The sequence below is a fragment of the Python bivittatus genome, unplaced genomic scaffold (genome assembly GCF_059951505.1).
Source record: "Python bivittatus isolate LINGU-HERP-01145 unplaced genomic scaffold, Pbiv_v1 ctg000960_np1212, whole genome shotgun sequence".
NCBI lineage: Eukaryota > Metazoa > Chordata > Lepidosauria > Squamata > Pythonidae > Python > Python bivittatus.
The window spans coordinates 1,950,006-1,969,602 of record NW_028277124.1 but is presented as its reverse complement, the minus strand read 5'-3'; the positions used below and the strand labels follow the sequence as shown (position 1 = coordinate 1,969,602).

General features: G+C 35.7%; 1 protein-coding gene across 1 annotated transcript in view; it reads right to left on the bottom strand.

Moving 5' to 3' along the window:
• Positions 1–19,597, bottom strand: part of GABBR2 (gamma-aminobutyric acid type B receptor subunit 2) — a 312,210-nt gene that overhangs the window by 259,810 nt on the left and 32,803 nt on the right. Inside the window, exon 3 of the mRNA XM_088131472.1 lies at positions 2,893–3,063. Within this exon, the coding sequence (XP_087987598.1) occupies positions 2,893–3,063 (171 nt within the window). The remainder of the gene's footprint in view (positions 1–2,892; positions 3,064–19,597) is intronic.

The following is a 19,597-nucleotide window of genomic DNA, read 5'->3' as shown; positions in this document are numbered from 1 at the left end:
CAGTTTGATACAGTTCTGTGACTTTGCTTTGTGTGGGGTTCCCCAGCCCAGCTTAAAGCCTTCCAATTTTGCTAGGTGCTCTGGTTCCTCTTTTGTTCAAAGCTGTCCCTACATTGTGCATCTAGATAAATTTATATAACCTTTAATTTCTTGTGGTTTGGCTTACATCCACATTCTCTGATCCTTTGGGACTATCTGGATTTAGATTTAGAGAACTATAAAAGTTGTTTTCCTTTGTCCTTTGTGGTTGGCAGACAAAGACCTAATGGCTAAAGTACTTGGGCCCCATGACCAATGTCTACATTGCTCTTATTGTGAAGCCATATATCCTAGTTTTGCCAACTCTGATGTGCCATTCCTTCCAATCTCATTATAATCTTGAGCTTGGGCTTCTATATCTGTTTCAATTTTATCAAATATGCAGACCAGACTATGTTCTATCCAGCTTTAAGTAATTCTTATATAACTTTTCATATATATATATATATATATATATATATATATATATATATATTTACTAACCTGCACCTTTAAAACATACCCATGCTTCTATGTTTCCTCCTTCTTATAATATATAGGCAGAGACTGAGATTACAAGGCAGAAAGTAAAACCCTCTAGTATTTTCTTTGGGTCATGCTCTGTTCATTGAAAAAAGAATCACTTTTCCTTTGTATATTCATGGTTAATCCTGCCTATTATTATTTAGAAATTGATCGTGAACATTGTCACAACATGTTGAAATGTAACAAAAAGATGGGGGCTCCAGATCATATATGTCATTAACAGTAGATAATGTATGATATATGTTTTTGAGTGGATGTATTTTAGATGGGCTGCTGTCAGGGTTATAAGCATCTCTCTTTGAGCTAAGTTTTGTCTCCCCTGGATTTGACTGGACTCCCAATATAAACTGGCTGTATGCCTGTAACTATTTGTAGCAAGAGAATATAAGTATCATTCTGCAAAGAGCATTATCTTACTATACATTTTTCTGTATTGTTAATCAGTTTTAGGAAAGTGTCTTGTGTTCCTTATCTGTGTTTGTGTAAATGTCTTATTAAATATATCAACTTTCAACAAATATGCATCTCACACCTATTTTCTAATCTGAACTTTTTGGCCAAAATGACAGCTGATGGGTAGTTAGTAGAAAAAACTATTTAAATTAATTTCTACAGTACCAATCTTTCAAAAATCTAAGACACAGACCCACAAAAAAATCAAAACATAAGACTTCTACCTTTCACTAACAAGTTCAGCTCCACCCTTGCCACAACAGAATCCACAAAGAAAGGAGAAAATTCTTCCAACTCAGCAACCATAGAAAGGTATGATTCAACAAGCACAGCCATAATTCAGTTCATTCAAATAAGCCCAAGCAGGATAACATTTAAGCAAATTAAAGAAGTGCAGCAGCAGCCACCAAAGTTGGTGGGAAGTATAGGCAGAACTTTTTAGTCCTCAGCAAGTGGAATTACGATTCATTACAATTGATAATTGTATGTTTGCCTATCTCAGGGTATGAAAAATTGCAGGAGAGAGACTATGCTGAGAAAATAGAACACCAAATAAAGGCTGGAGATACTAAAGGAAAACTGGTAGGATATAATGTAGGAAATTTATACCAAGAAAGCTCAAACTACCTCACTTTTAGCTATGAGCAGTATGCTAGGGGTAGAAGCTCCAAAAGATATGGTGACACATAATAACAGAAGTTTTGAGATATAAATTCCCCTCTCCCTGTATACAGTCTAACCAGACCATGTGCAGCTTAAGAAATGTTATCCACCATATTTAATTTTGACTGGTCTATGCATCTTTATATCTCTTAAGATTTCCAGATAATAGCAGTCTTTGCTCATGTACTGATCACATGAAACATACTCCAGTAATTACTGGAGCCAATGGAATGTTAGCAATATTCATTCTTAGCATTCAGAAAAGTAGACTGAATATGACAATATATTCACACAAAATTTCTGCATGATAAGCTTGTAGTCTGTGTCCTATAAACTGAAAGATAAATAAGAATTTAATCAGAATATCACCAGGCCCTTTAGCCAAAGGAGATTGTTGCATAGAAGAAAGAAAAAAAAAACTTTAAATTGTCCTAATTTACTTTACCAGATTTCTGGCTAGTGCACCATAAAATCGGTGAGATTTAGATGTAAAAGCTGTTTTTGTCAAGTGAATGCATATTTTGAAAAAATAATTTGTCATTTGTATTATATAAGTTGTTACTATCTTAATGTTTTACTTTATTTCATCCATTTAAACAATTATCTTTATTTATTCCCTTTTAGACTACTTATTATTTATTTTAAACCTGAAAAAAGGCTCCACTACCATCTTAATTCCTTCAGATCAATTCTATTAAGAATGTTGCTTGTCAAATTATACCTCTGCTTTGCTGGATTATTCTTGTTTTTACTTTGACCTTGGAGAGCCCACATTCAGAATTCGACAGTAAGTAATAAGTATACACAATTTTATCTGATAATCTATCAGCATCAATAATATATATTCTTAAGATTAACAAAAATAACATAACAATGATGCAGTCCAGGAATCTATTTGTTCAAGCTTTCCTGCTATGCAGTCTGAATACTTCCGTTTTTTTAAACAAATAACTCTTGGCAGACAGAAAAGTAGAGTATCACAGAGAAGGGCTAGATTAAAAACCTTCCCACCAGGCTTCAAAGATAAAATGCCTGATAAGTCTTCAGAAATGGTCTTCAGAAAATATATATGCAACTTCTGCTAGTTCAGCTATTGGTAACTTATGAATTATTTAGAAATGTTTCTTAGTCCCCACTATTAGCTTCACTCTATATCGAGAACAAGTCATTTTTACAACCAACTTCTAATTCAAGACATTAAGCAGCTCTTACCTCAGAAAACCTTCGTATATCTTGGGTCAAAGTTCCTACTCGTTTCCATTTATAATGTTTGAGCAATTTGAGAATTGCCGGGTTCACAGCATTATCGGATGGCACTGTCCGGAAGAAATAAGGATATTTTTTCTTATCTGCTAACTCTGGTGTTGTTGCTGCAAATGAGAGCTGTAAAATAAAACAATTGTTGTTTAAAAAAAAATCAGAATTATCTATTAATCTAACATTTACTGAAATGGTTGTGTTATATTAAACGAAGAAAAAAATAAGGATATGTCTACATGCTTCTGTTATAAAATGAATGGCAATGTCAGTGGGATACTAAAAATGAGTGCACATTGCTAAAGATAACTTCATAATCAGATAAAATAGTGATTGACAACTAGTAATAGCTAACAATCAATAGACCCATCTGCATTGATGGATATTGACCATGCCAGTGCTAGGTGTGAAGGTGCTCTTGAAAATACCCGGCAGAGGATCTCTAGCACTATTTCCAGGTCACATTCACACAATTCCAGACATATAGAGCTTTGTCTAAATTGGCAACAACCAGTTTTCACAATAATTCATCATGACTGCCAACCAGCCATAGGGCAGTAAGACTGCCAGTACAGACATGTACACATGTGCCCATGTATACACACACAATACGTAGAAAAGGCTCAGTGTCAGGACCCATCACACCCTTAGGAAAAAGCCCATGAAGATCCAAATAACTACAAAAACAACAACTAGTTTGCATAAGCTGGGCTGAGCCAGCTAGATACATAACCTTCCCCCAAGGAAATTAAGATAGCAGAAATTACAAAAAAGAATAAATGGTTATCGGTCTGACATCGAGAAGGCAAATATTGAGAAACAAGAGGAGAACATTTCAATCCTCCAGGACACTGATCCTAAAATAACTATTCTTGAAGAAATGTTTGTGCCCCAGAATAAAATATCTGGATTATAATGTATGTAATAATAAAATCTAAATCAAGATAATAGATGTTTACTCCATTGCAGAAGTTAATGTAACAGTAGGTGGCAGTACCTAACCAACCTTGGCTAAAAAATCTCTAAGCAGGTTAGATTCTAATTGATATGAAATCACTAGGAAATCCCACAGCTGTAGGAAAAACTGGGAAATCAAAAAACATCCTGAAAGAAGGCAGTGGCAAACAGCTTCTGTTTTGCTGCCAAGAAAATTACATGGATATATAACCACATAGTCATCAGGGTTGAGCTCATCTCAAAGGAGTCTTAATCCTTTAGATCTGTTTATGAATACCAGGATGTTTGAGATATTGCTATTGCCTTATGAATTATTGTTATTTATTTTATGTACAACATAAACTTAATGTAAATGTCACTGTTTGTATTTCTTCCATTTCACTTTCCTGAACAGTAATATTCATGCAATCAGCCATCACACACAGATTCATATGATAAAAAGTCCACCTTAGCCAAGATCCTGAGTTTGTTTCTTCTAAGGATGTTCACATGTGTAGAAAAGAGAATGGTGATTTTCAATTATCCCTTTTTCTCCTAAAGCTAATCCCTCAACCTGCTTTGGAGGGTTGGAGGACTGTCTAGAACCATTCAATGGCTGTAGATAGGGAATCAGTCAAAATTGTTTCTCCATCATTTGGATTTCAATCAGGTCCATGAACAGATGGAGTTCTTCTATTTGCAAAAAACTATTCACCTAATATATAGTATGTATACCTGCCAACTCAGAATAACAATTTGAGTCCACTGAGGTGAACACTAGCCCAAGTTTTATCATATGCTACAACTATCTTTCTGCTTCTGCTACATGCAATAGTAGATGATAATCATACATAATTTCATACTAATTTTTTGCAAAATACATTTTGACACTTTACTGAGAATGGAATTCTGCAGAGACCACTGGCATTTTCTATAAGCACAACATTTGCCTCAGCCCTGGAGAAAATTTGGGGTTGAACTTGAAACTTTTTTTAGTGCCAAGGTTACACCTACTACTGTACCATGACAATTCTATAACATTATTGAATAGGATTTCTTCTCCTCAGTGAGATTTTTTTTTTCCCATTCGTGGACAGTTCCTGCATTTTCCAAAGCCTATCCAGAAAGCTGTGGTGCTATCCTGAATACTATGAAAGAAGGCATGAGAAAAATTTCCTATACTCACTGATTCAAGACAGTTGAATAACAGTGATTCAACTGTCTTGAATCAGTGAGTATAGGAAATTTTTCTCATGCCTTCTTCATGAACTGTCTTCATTCAAGACAGTTATATTCAATTTATATCCATTTCCTTTCCCATAGCAGTCTCCTTTGAGCCATCCTAACCATGCAACCTTTCAGTCTAAGGAGCAGAGGAAGTAACAGGAGGAAAGAAAGCTACACAAACAGATCACCTAAGCCTGTTCTCACTAACAAATAAGAAAAATTGGTGAGTAGATGTGTTCAGTCCTTCTGCCAAGACATAACATGATGAACGTGCCATCTATCAATGGGTTTTTACTCCAACAATCTTTACCAAACTCCAAAGTATTTGGTTGCCTATTTATTTATTTTACATCAGATTCGTATCCCAAGTTTATTTTAGAGAAGTCAAGGCAGCATACGAAATGCTCCATCTCCCATTTCTTCCTTAACCTGTTCTGTAAATTCACACTAATTCTTTACACTTTAAATTGTTCACATCATAACACTAATTAAACCTGAATATATCAACAATATTACAACAGTGGTTATTTAAATATGGGATAAATAGAAATGGATAATTATTTAAAATGAACAAATAAAAAATTTGTTTAAAATTGTCATTAATAACTTCTGAACTAACATTTTAATGAAGCTATGTCCTTAACAAACTTAATTACCTTAAGCAAAACTTATACAGTATGCTAATTTTCTTTCACTCCAGTTAGTCTTTTTAGTTTCATAAAAGAAAATACTTAAAGTTCTCCCTCTGGTCCTGAGTTCACTGAAAGGATATCAGATTGGACACAGCTCCCTCTGTTCTTATTCCAATTAACCTTTTCCATCTTGAGTCCTTTTTTCTTCCTCAGGTTTACTATAGCTTTCTGTGAAACTTCATCAGGATATGATCAAAAAATAAAAGGTAATAGCTATCTTTTCTGGAGTCCCTCCGATTCTTACTGCCAAATGCTTTTGCTGGAAAAAGCTATCCTGGAACTGCTTTTAGAGTCCTTCCTATCAAGGGTCCTTGCAGCTACTCTCTTGCTTTTTCCTAGACTCTCCTTTGCATACTCTCTCTACTCACAATAAGACCACACAATTCTAACTAATCCAGTCTGAATATTTATTCTCAGTGAAGACCATTTGACCAATCATCTGGCAGTTCAAGGGCCTACCATTATAAGCCAGTCAGAGGCAACAGAATAGTTGTAAATAACCTTTCAAAACTTGATTTTTTGACCTTTAAAATATAATCTCAGTCGTCTAACTTTTGGGAGTAAAAGTAACTACTGTACTTTATTAACAATTGGCAGGCTGCTAACAGCAGGCATCACAAAAGTAACTTGCCTCACTTGGAGGTGACCTTTTCCCCAAACCAGGTAATTAAAAAAATTATTACAGTACAGTACTAACCTATAGAGCACAGATTTATATATTTTGCAAAACATTGTAAATAACTTTTATCTCAGGCTTTTGAGACTCTACAAGGGATTCTCTTGCCATTACATTCCTTCTGTATGTGGATGCCAGGATCCCTTTATTTTATTTCTAGTAGCCTTCCAATAAAAGAATGGATTATGCCAAGAGACTGTGATCACCTAAAAGCCAACAAAAAGTTTTAACATTTATCTGACTTGAGCATGGCTTCTAAATACACAATGCTAATCAGTATTAATAACAGTAAAAATAACAGCAACAGAATTCATTTCTAAAATACTTCTGGTTGTTTAATCAATGCATTATTCTTACAACAACCTATAAAGCAAACAGATCATGTGGCACACCAAGGTCTATAAATGAAAGAGGACATTTTATTTTCAGATAACTAGAAAATAAAGAAAACTTAAACATTATGTACACCGACTGTTATTAAGCAGCTAAAACAAACATTTGGGGACAAACAAGGGAGCTCCAGAGGTTGCTCAAAAGCCTCAGAGGAACACACATTGCCTCTAGGCCTCAAGTTATCCATCCTGGCTGTAATTTAGGAATAAAAGTCACAGAATACTATTGGAATCAAGGACTTCCAGATTCACAGCTCACACAGTTTTAGCCACTGTGTTACACCAATGTACCAAGTGTTCCAGAAATGCAGTTTAATGATAGAAAAACGTTAGACGTAGCAGGCTGAAGAAAGGGGATATGTGACTCTCACGTGAACCCAGCAATCAGTTAAATATTTTCAAAGTTAAGTGTTTTCAAGAGTAGCTTTTAATATGAAAATTGGCTTGTTATGGCATCTTGCTATTTGTTATTGTTTCATACCCTTGTTTTTGATACCTTTTTTGTGCTAAGCTAATAAAGCACACAAAACTATAAATGAAATAGTATTTAACTTCCACTTTAAGTCGGGAAGAAAAAGATCAGGAATTTTTTATGAATTAAATGCAAAAAATAATGCACACTAATGTTCAAGAATTAAAGTGACTATTTTTTCTGTTTGTTTTTGTATCTAATTTAAAAAGCAAAACATTTTTTTGGAGAATTAATTTGACAGCAGTGTTTCTCAGTTGGCCAAATAGGTCAGCAAATGAGGGAATGTCAAATGATGTCAAAAATATGAACTATATTCTTCTGAGAGAAAGCAAAGAATAACAATAGACAAAGAATAGTTTTTTTAAAAAATCTATCAATGTTTTTTGAATACAAGAAAAAATTACCTCACATTTATGCACTGATATGGGATATCTTTTAATTTGTCATGACACTTGATTACAGTGGAATCCACTGTTGAGATTAAAGTGTACTTATTTCAAGTATTATATCACATTGTCATTATAGTGTATATTTTCACATTTTGTAATACGTCACTGTTTTATTTCTGAAGATTTTTTATTTAATAAAGTAGCTCAAAAGAAATAAGTAAAGTTTTATATGATTCTGTTTTTTCCTAAAAAAACATAAAATGAAAATTGTTTGATGTTCTCAGGCATTGTTCAAAAATAAGTTTTTGTTTAGCTTTAGGGCAACCAAACTGAATAACTAAATACTTATTTTTATAAAGCTTGTTATATTAGTTAAAGTTTATAATGGTCATAGACAGTGATGAATTACAAAATGTGTATTTAATATTTCATCAACAATCAAATGTGTACTTTTGTAAAAAAAAAAAGCAATTTAATTAGCCACTGCCAATTATTTATCAGTCTGACAACAAATTAAGAACTTAATCAAGGAAGCTTTTAAAATTAATTTGCTTTACTGAAAACCAAGGGTATAAATTTTTGTTCCGATTATTTCCTATAACTTTTATTCTGATTTAGGATGAGAGTCTCCACATATAAGAATTCTGCTTTAATCATTGGTGTTAGCTATTTCTGACCAAATATACTGATAGCAGTTATAAAAGCTATGGAAAAAACAAGGTCCAAGAAAGAGAAATACATTTAAATTGCCAGTTTATTTTCCACATGTTCTCATCTCATTCATATTAATGGTTTTATACTAGAGACATGTCTGTCTAAGAATTATTGGCTAATTAGCTCACAGTTTTCACCCTAATCCTTGCAATGTAGTTTTTGCCCTGGGAATTAAGCCTTTTTCATCATTGAATGACATTATCGTGTCATGTCATTCTGTGATATCTGGGTTGGTCCATCAGCTAGATTAAAACAAAAAACAAAGCAAAAGCCAGGAAATTGTTCAAAGGACCTACAAAGAACTGACAGTGTGTCAAGAGTTATTGCGAACAAATTGAAAAGATGTTGTTCAACTGACAGGGGGAAGGGTAGGAACTTCTGCTAAGCCTGAGAATAACCTCATACAGCTACTTCACCTTTCTGTGACAAGTTGCACCTGCCAAACCTGAAATATCTTTCAGATAACTAACTATTAAAATTATGAGAACACTAACCCCCATAGGCTTCAGCCACAGTATAAGCACTGTGGATGGGGGACTGGGGTAGAGAAAAAGGAAAAAAGAAGGAAGAGGAAGGGAAAATTCCTTTAAAAATAGGAATAAAATTGCTGACACAAGCTGTGGAGGGTTAAGTAATCTGTATGGGACAAGGGGTATGATTGGAATGTTGAGTATGATATTACCATTGTTATAAAATGGCTACTGTGGGATTGGATTATTCACAAAATGGCTGCTGTGGTGAGCACAGCCAGTCCAAATGCATTCACTTACCAGAATGCAAATTAATGACAATGCTTCCTGCCATCCCTCCTATGTTTCCTCTGAATTGGATGAGGGCACACAAGACAAGATGGAGGCAACTTAGATTCCTTTGTCCAATCAATCCTCTGAACATGTGATGAGGCAGGTTTGGGGGATCTTCAAGTGTTCCCCTATTGCTTCATCCACAATCAGTTAGAATATTATCCAGGGTTTTTTTAATCTTTGGAATCATTGGTAGATGCATTTTTGAGCGATTTATTTTTCTGCTGATAGATGACACAGGGTGGGAAAGGGGAGGATGATAGAGATTCCACCAACTACTACCCTGCAACTGCACAGTGTTATAGTGTGTTCTGGCAGCAGCACTGATTGGCCTTTTGCCAAGATACTGTCTATAGAATGGTAGACTATGAGGGCAGTGTTTTTCATACCAAGACGCATTCCTCTCAACTCAAGGACAAGCAAGCAAGAAAGCATATTACTGCAAATATGAGGAAGAACCCTATGATTTCCTGGCAATTGCAACATGGATGAAACACTGAGGATTGAATTATAGCCTTCTGATCCAGGAAAGGCTGCAACTGGTGCACCAGACATAACTGTATAAAGGCTCACTGAGCCATAGTTTTCATCTGCTGCTCATGCAGAAGCTATAAACCAAGGTGTCCTCCCAAATTGGGAGCCAGCTCTGTCCAGGGGAACATAATCCATCCAGAGTTCAAGATTATTATAAGCCTTCTGGGCAGCCATCAGCACTTCAGTCTTTTGTATCCAACATCCAGGCACAGCTAAAGCCATGCAGGCTTATATTGCTAGGATACCATCCTGGAAAGTTTTAGTTCTCATCAGAAGCTTTCTTTTGTTGGCAACCACTCCTTTGGATGAATAACGTCTGGCTTTCCAATTGTAGTGTCTCTATTTGCTTCTAGCTCCATGTCCCAATTGTTGGCTTCAGTCAGACAATCTGGGGTCTGTATCAGGTCTTTTAGTGCTGGCATTAGGATTTGGCCCCTTGGCATTTTAAATGCCAAATTCATCAGTTTGGTACCTTCTAAAGAAGATATGAATCTTGCTGGGCCCCAAAACACAACAAGAATATTCTGGAATGCTGCTGTGGTGGCAGAGAGCAACCTCACTATCAAATCTTAAAATTCCATCTGCATATCCCTCATTTCAAGAAAATAATTAGAAAGAACATCTCAGATTCAGCTGATAAACAATAAACACAGGATAAACAAAAACTGTTTTTGCAGAAGGAAAAATACAGGTAGTCTTTGTTTAACAACCACTCATTCAGCGACCGTTCAAATTTACAACAGCACTGAATGAGGGGACTTATGACCATTCCTCATAAGTGCGGCTGACACAGTGTCCCCACAGTCACATGATCGCAATTCAGGTGCTCGGCCACCAGCTCACAATTACGACATTGCAGCATCCCCCGGTCACATGATCACCATTTGTGACCTACACAAAGCAAAGTCAATGAGGAAGCCAGCACAATGTCTCTAAAGGTAATCACATGACATCATACCTAATGACCATGTGGGATTCGCTTAACGATAGCTGCCAGAACTGCCGTTGTAATTTGGCACTGTCATGTGACATCATGCTTTACAACCACGTTGCTTAGTGATGGAATTGCTGGTCCCAATTACTGTTGTTAAGCGAGAACTACCTACATATCTCCAGAGAAAGAATTTCTCTGCTTTCAGGGTATGGAAGTACATAGGGTACAAGCAGTCCCTGGGTTAAGAACACCCGGGTTACAGATGACCCATAGTTATGAATGGAGCCTACTGTAGCAAAGTTTGAGTTAAATACACAATGATTCGAGTTCATTACACAACTTACACATTTTACCATGAAATCAAACTAGATGAAATTGCAAAAAAACTTCAACCCCTTTCATTAAATGCCATGCATTTGAAAAAAAAAATTTTTTTTTTTAAATGATAGTCAACTAAACAACAGGTGCTCATATTCTCCCACTGAAATGGAAAGCTGAAAGTGCTCATTTGGGCCAGTTTCTGCTCACTCGGTGCAATCCTGCCACCTTCAGTGTATATATGGCTGTGCAGAGTTTCAGCACAGTGCTTTGATTAAGATTCACACGAAGCACCCTTTGAAGAACTGCAAAATAATAAGGCCTTTCTCTGCATCTGCAAACAAAATTACTCTTGCTTCCCTTTGCATCACATGCCTTGTGCAGAAGCTCCACTCATTTGAAGAGACTTCTGTGCACGTGCAGAAGCATCGTTTGGTTCCTTCAGCTGACTTCTGGAAGTGTTGAAAAAGGCCTTGGAGCATCAAGAACAGTCTTGATGAGTACCTCACTAAGGTAAAGTGCAACAGCCTTACACCCATTATATATCTCTCCAAGGAAAACAGACTCAGCTGAAAGCTATCGAAATGTCAGGTGTGCAATCTATCAAAGATAGCACAGAAACAAAGGTCTTAGTTCTTCCCTGGACCAACTGTGCTTTATGCCTCAAGTCCTGTTGGCACAATAACAGAAAGAAACCTCTTTTTAAATCATATTAAGTGCAGGGTTCCATTTACTACAGTATATGAACACCTATTCTTCTGCAGGTAAAACAAGTGGAAAGTTTAATTACTCTTAAATACAATTTTTCTCTCGCAGTTTTCTTAACACTCACACTTAATATTACACAAGGCTATTAGCTGACATCTTTAGAGCTGAGTACTTGCAAGTGTAAAAACAGCTGTGACAGTAACTGGTTTATAATCACAATTGGGCAGTAGTGTCAGCTTTGTACCTTTAATTTGTCTTCCAAATATTTGGAGTACCGATAACTATTTGTCACATAAAAATGAGTGATCAGTAAAGGATTACAATGTATTTTAAATCAATAAATGGAAATGATCTTTCTAAATATGTGATGGGTATTCAGTGCTTTTTGGCAAATGATTATTCAGAACAGTCAGTTGGGAATAAACTTTGAAGGTTTTTGAACAAATCTATTATATTTTATTATTGTGTGAGCATTGTGTAGGTTATATAATTCATAATCATTTGCAGGAATGATAGAACAAAGCTGTTATAACAGAAGTAACAGGTAAGACTTTTTCTCCATTCCACCTTTGAGCCAAAGTTGAACGGCAGTGGAAGATTCACTTCTCAGTTTTTGCTGATTATGCAGATGTTAAACAGAAATTCTGCCAGGAAACATAATTGGTAATTCTAGTAGGTTATAACCAAGACCTAGATTATGAATTATAAATCTGTGAAGATGAACTGATGATGTAGAAAACAACATCATGATGTCAGAAACCACAATCAAAATACTTAACGGCCTATAGTCTCCAACTCCCAGTTAGTATCGTCTATTTCATCTGTGAGACAGTCAGGAATCATAGTACACATTCCGCAATATGTCCATAGGGAGGAAAGGAGTGACAAAACGTGTGTTGTGATATCACGACGCAAGCTCTGCTTCTTATGGACTTGTATGTGACATTGCAATGCAAGTATGAAAAAGCAGAGATTTTGTGCCATGATGTCACAATGCACATTTCATCATTTTCGAATCATCATGATAAGGAAAGGACATCTATGCACACTGCATTTTTGATAAGAAGAAAGCACATTAAGTATATGCAGAAATAAAGAAGAGAGCTCTAGCCTATGCTTTCTTGTAGAAAAACTTTCACCAAGCATAACTCATAACATGGCATGATACAGTACATATGATATATATTTCTTACTCTATGCATGGAAAAAAAGTTTTGGGATTTTTTTAATTAATTGCCTCATACATAAACTGAGAAGAAGCATGAGGCCAGTATCTTGGTACAATTCAATATCAAGTATTGTTATACTTGAAAAGAATCATGAATGGCTTTCCAAACTATTAGGAACGCACGCCACCATTGTTCAGACAACCCAACTTCCTTGTTTATAAAAGAAAGACCTCATCTGATATCACTTCTCTGAGATCTAGGAAAGATGGTAGTAATGATGGACATCTGGACACAGTAACAGATTCTGAGTTAGCCACTTTCTCATCTACCAAAATGCAGAAGAGAGAAATTGGTGTTCACAAACAACTGTGTTCATTCCCCTTCACAGAAGGAAACCAAGCAAGTGACCACTGGTCTATCATATATCTGAAATCCCAATAAAAGTGGCAGAAAAATCAAGAGATTTCCCTTGAGGCAGAATGAAGACACAAAGACCTTGCTGCCATTAACATGTTTATAAGACAGAGAATGCCAAGGAATCTGGCACTTGGCTGCTTGCCACAAGAAACTGCCATTATGAATGTCAAGTTATAAAGCCGATCAGTGTTACCAGATAGTAATTGAAATAAACACATTACTCAGCATTACAAAAAAGAAAAAAAGAAAACAACAAACATATAATTGCTGAGTGAATAAATAAATGTTAACCAGACATTTGCATACAAAACTTTCCTAAGCATATTTTTCAAGAATATTTATCTAGAAAAAGCCCATCGAACTTCAGTGGTGCTGATACTCCAGTAATTGGTTTAGACTCACACCATCCAAGTAAAGTTAAGACCACCAGACAATATGCTACTCAGGCTATATCCCATTAGGTAAAATGAACTGCACACTAAATAATTTAAAATATAAGTTTAATTATAAGGTATTTAAAATTGCTCACCATAGTCCAAAGCATTCAAGAATTTACCGTCTTATAGAATAATTACTAACATGACTTCATGTTAGTATGAACTAAGCCCAGAAATGCAATGCAACAAAATTGAAATTATTTTTCATCTGAAGATCTGTAGTGTAGTAATACTTCTCAACTACACATAACTAGACTGTACAAAGTAGGTTCACTGAGTATTAGACAGTTTAAACTAAATACGAAGGGAGACCTTGCTCATGGTGACTCATGTCTTAGTCACCTCCCACTCGGATTACTGCAACGTGGTCTACCTGGGGCTGCCCTTGAAGAGCATTTGGAAACTATAGCTGGTCCAGAATGCAGCAGCACAGCAGTTTTATGGTGTCTCTCGGTGCACTCATATAACTCTCTTGTTCTGTCAGCTGCGCTGGCTCCCAGGAGGCTTCTAAATCCAATTCAAGGTGCTGGTTACCACCTATAAAGCCCTACATGGCATAGAACCAGGCTATTTGCGGGACCACCTGTCTCCCATCGTTTCTGTTGCCCTGCCAGGTCTAGCAGGGAGGACATGCTTCAGGTCCCCTACATCACTGTTGTCCAAACTTGGCCACTTTAAGATGAGTGGACTTCAACTCCCAGAATTCTTCACTTCACTTCACTTAATGACCAAGTCACGGAGCATTTAGCAATTGCAGTTGCTAAATGAGGACTACCTGTATCTCTTTTCAAAATGGCATCCTAGAACTCATTCTATAATATGTATGTAATTTATAATGCGTGTGTGTGTGTGTTTATGCGTGTGTGTGTGTACAGTATGTATGTAATCTATAGATTGTGTCTCACACTTCAGCAGACGGTATGGATTTTCTTTCTTAAAAGTTGAATATGCCCTATACTTTATAGGAATAAGATCACCTCTGTTTTCTATTTTTCTTTCCTATGTGGGAGCAAATATAAGAGCAGTCCAAGAGAACAAACAAAACAAATGTGTTTTCAGTGGTACAACAGTTAGGAGGCAGACACAAAACACTGCTGATTGAAAAAGATGACAAAGAATAGGGATGCTATAATTCTTTCTTTGCAGAATTGTAAAATTTAACTCTACCTATCTAACATCTCAGCAAAGGACCATTTATTTTAGAATAACATAATGAGGCAGCAAATATTTGAACCAAAATTAAGAACAGAATTATCTATCCAATAAATGTCTTTAAATCTTTGGATTATTTTGGACCTATACTCTGCAACAGCACAAGTTTTGAATTTTAAAAGAGGATTATAATATATTAAAGACATGGCAGCACAACCAGTCTGTGCTTCCCATAGGATTTTGCTTGTTAATAAGCTAATTTATAAGGTCACCAAAGTTCCAGTTTTCTATACAGAAACATTTTCACTGACAAGTGTAACTGTGCCACATATTCCCAAGAGAATGAAGCTGAAGAATTTTGCTCACCCAAACTTCAGCCACTTAAACAGTCACAGGAAAGTATCTGAGATTATGACATCAGAATATAAGACAATTAGCATAGGACAATTACTTGTTCTCACAATTTAATTGGGATTTCAGAGGGTAGTTGGTGTTTTTTCTATAACTTGTGAAATCCTGGTAGCACAGACTTAAACAGTAATAATAAGTGTTTCTATTTCTTCTCTAGTGGTTCAACTCCCCTGGGGAAGATTCTGTCAGGATTCAACCCTTCTGAATAAACAAACATCATCAATGGACTAATGTATTACATGCCAAAAAACCCAAGGTTACCTGATCTTCTTGTTAAGGTCTTTAATCAATAGCTTTCTCTTTTCTTTTAAGCAGTGATCTGGCTCTATTCTACTGAAGCCTGAAGCTGGGCCATGACAGTACTGGTGATCAAAAACATAATTCAACTCTTATTTCAGCCATGAGTTTATCAGGCGTCCTTCATTAATTGGTCATTACCTCAAGGATATTGTCACAATAAGCAATATAAATTTAATAGTGGCTTTCCTTACACAACTGTTGTAAAGACTGCTGAGAAAATGTATGTACCTTTTAAGCACTAAAGCAACTATGGAGCTGCTACTAACTTAATGCTGTTAATATTTTTTCATATAATTTCAGTGACACAGATAAACACAGGCAATCCCTGGGTGACTCAAGGGTTCAAGTGTGGTAACCCCTGCATAAATCAATTTTCATGCACATTAGATCACACACCATGTACATGCACCCAAATTATGACAGTCATTTTCAGACCCCTTTCCATAATGTCAGAATTATGCAAGTCAGGCTTTATATAACCCAGGATCAATTTAAGATTATAATCCTTGCTGACATGCACTATGTCTGGATTTTCAGAGCCCAGATATGACAGTTCTGATTTAAGTACAGTGATTCTGGTTAGTAGCAAAACATCTTTTGAATTCAGTGACACAAATTAGTTACCAAACCAGAGAGTGTCATTTTAGCAATATACATATTGAGAAAAACTGCCATGTTCTTATCACCTCTAGATTAGACTACACGGGGCTGCTTTGAAGACTATTCAGAAACTGCAAAACACAGTGGTCCACTTGCTAGTGATTATGATCCATCCCAGCCATATCACACCAATTTTTCAGAGAGTGGATTGATTGCCAATAGGGGTCTGGGCATAATTCAAAGTGTTAACTGTAAATTATAAACCGTTTCACAGATTGGCTCCCAGGTATTTTCAGGACCTCCCCTTCAGATGAAACAAATCTCTTCGTGTAGGCTAATGTAAGGAAAGAATGTTTAGAACTGTCCTATATAAGATACTATGGCAGAGTCTCTCCACTGTAGCCCCTTTGCTCTGGAACAGCGTTCCTCTCTAGAGCTTGGGTTGGTACCCACCCTACTGATATTTCAGTGTTCTTCCAAAGAGTCTTCGAGTTTTATCTGTCACCACTGAGACAGGATGCATATGGATATTATTATTTAACTTGCTTTAATTGGTTTATTTATAGCTGTGGTGTTTTATTGTTCTTAGGCTATAAACCCCTGGAAGTTATTTTGGACTACAATGGTATAGAAGCACTGTAAGTAAATAAATAAATAAATAAAACTGATTTGTATATAACTATGTAGATTGGCTGAGGGAATGGCATTAGCTTCAAGAATGGATTCTTCATGCCCCCTGTATTTCTGCAAGTCCTGCAAATGCATTTAAATGGAAGACTCTAGAGTTAATTTGGATAATATACAGTGGGTAGAAGGGAAAGAAGAAAGAACAGTAGTCTGCTTTGGGATCAAAGGTCTATTAATGTAATGTTGGATATAGCCCTTTCCTGTGTTTTGGACCATAAGATTTTTAAACATTCTAATTCAGAAACTTTTCCAGGAACCCTTGTGGCATACTGGCCAGAATTTGACAAAATTGACTGACATTGCTTCTTTATCACTATTACAGAATTCTGGATTGGCAAGGTTGATAAACCAGTCTTCTCTTTCTTCTTCTTAGTAAAAAGTGTTATAGTAAGGCCTCAGTTGACCAAAGGCATGATGAGGAATAAATCATGAATCCATTTGTCAGAGCAAGGCCCACTAAGATGTATATGTGTGCATGTGCACACATGTTGCAAATTACATGTTATGATGCTGTTGCAGTACAAAAATATAAGCTTGACCTAATTAAAATTATGATATTCACAGTTGTCTATGCCTCCATGATACTGCATTGACCCAGTAGTGTAGAAGCACAACTGAAAAGTGACATTTTACAGCAATATTATATTAGATACTATTAAGATCTGGCTATTTCTGATTCATGGAAAATGTCAAGCTGATAAGACACATTGAAACTTTAATGAAAACTGTCTGCACAGTGTTTTGTTGGTCTTCCACACAAAATTCAGATTTCAAGAACTAGTGAGTGCTTTTGAATCTAATGCTTCCAGGTCTATCAATAAAGTGTACTGGTTATCTAGGCAGCTGGAATGTCAAAAAACTATGCACAACTATAATCTTCTTTTGAAACACTTTGAGCAAGTTAAAAATAATAATCCAATTTCTAAATACTCCCACAAAGTGCTAAAATGCTTGGAATATCAAATAATGTTACAAGGTTTGAATGATGTTTTGTCAGAGCTGACTTCATTATATATGCTGTTTCAAAAATGCAGCTTGGCACGTCTTGAAGCATTTCGTCTAGTACTGAAGTATATTAGAGAGCAATATCAATGATTCCGTTTCATGGTAAAACTCTTATAGATATTAGTTCTCAAGAAAATAATCAAGTCAATATTAATTCCATAATTATATTTATAAACTTTCTCTGTGTCCAAGTTTCCAGAGAATAAAATAAAGGAGTGGTCTAGTTTTGAGAAACACCACAATATGAGTTCAGTTTTGGAACCAAGCAATTCACTTTCCTATGTTCAAAATACACAGAGTCATTACTGAAAATATTGTTACAATCAATTAATATTTTTTATAACAGATTAGCAATCTAGTGTACATTGCTGGAGTTTCATGTAATATTCTTAATTAATGAAACCAATTTTACAGTATAACTGTTTAAAAGTTTACATCTTATTTTTATTACACTTGTTTGGGTGCGCTCACCTCATAGCACACACATGTGAATTCTGGTTGAAAAAAGTTGTACGAAAGAAATGTACTATGCACTGCATTTAACAAAAATCAGAGGGAATACTGATCATGTTAGATGGAATTTTGCAAGGTGCAATAGAACTGGAATATATGATAAAGAGCATGAATGAAATGAAATGAAAATCAATATATTGTGTGTCTGTAAAAATAAGAAAAAAGAGAAAGATTTAACAGACCTGAATGAAGGTGGCCTAATAGTTAATACAGATAAATGAAGGTATAGATTTAATTACAGATGAAAGGACTAAAATGTATGTCATAAAGTACAAAATAGAGCCATCCAGAATGCTGTAGTGCATAAGGAAGCAGGAATTCAAATGGGGTATGTTATAATTCCAGTGAATGATGATAATTAAATGAATTTGGGGGCTTTTCTGTTAGGTGACAAGAATGGGTAGGTAAGAATGAGATGAAAGAGTACAAAAAAGTGACAGGGTCATTCAGAGACTCAAGAAAGATGAGAATGCTGACTGCTGAGTATCTCTTGAGAAAAAGGACTGTTTTGTTTTGAATATGATTTCATATTCTAAACCTATTCATGCACATGCATGGCAAAGGAATGAATCTAAAAGCAAGATTGATTTGATTATTTATAAGGAACTATTGAGAGAATTAGTGAAGGATACAAGGGTGATGTGAGATAGCTCATTCATTCATTCATTCATTCATTCATTCATTCATTCATTCATTCATTCTTCTCTCCATCCATTCATTTCGAGAGTCACTCAATCACAAGAACAGTAGGGACCTTAACTAGATTTCTTCCTATCAATGCCAATTCAAACCAGCCCCAGAGAAAGGAAGAGAACCACTGCAACACAAAACTCCCCCACTCCCTGTCCTCAAAGCTAATCCAGAAGGATACTACAACTGATGGTATCAGAAGGCACTTAGAGACCAAGAAGGACCAAGACAGTTGCACCACCCCATCTAGGCTCTACCAGACATCATCCACAAGTGTGATCAATGCCATTATCAGTACCGGACCCAGGCCTAAAACCGAACTGAAGAGGTTCCTAATGAATTTTTGGTAATGTCAAGACTGGATCTTGAGAAAAAAAACAGACATGGAAAAAAGGGAAAGAAATAAAACAAACTGGAGTGAAAGCAGAAAGATTGCAGGAAAAGAAAGTATGAGTCCTATACAAATGAATCTCCCAACAGAATA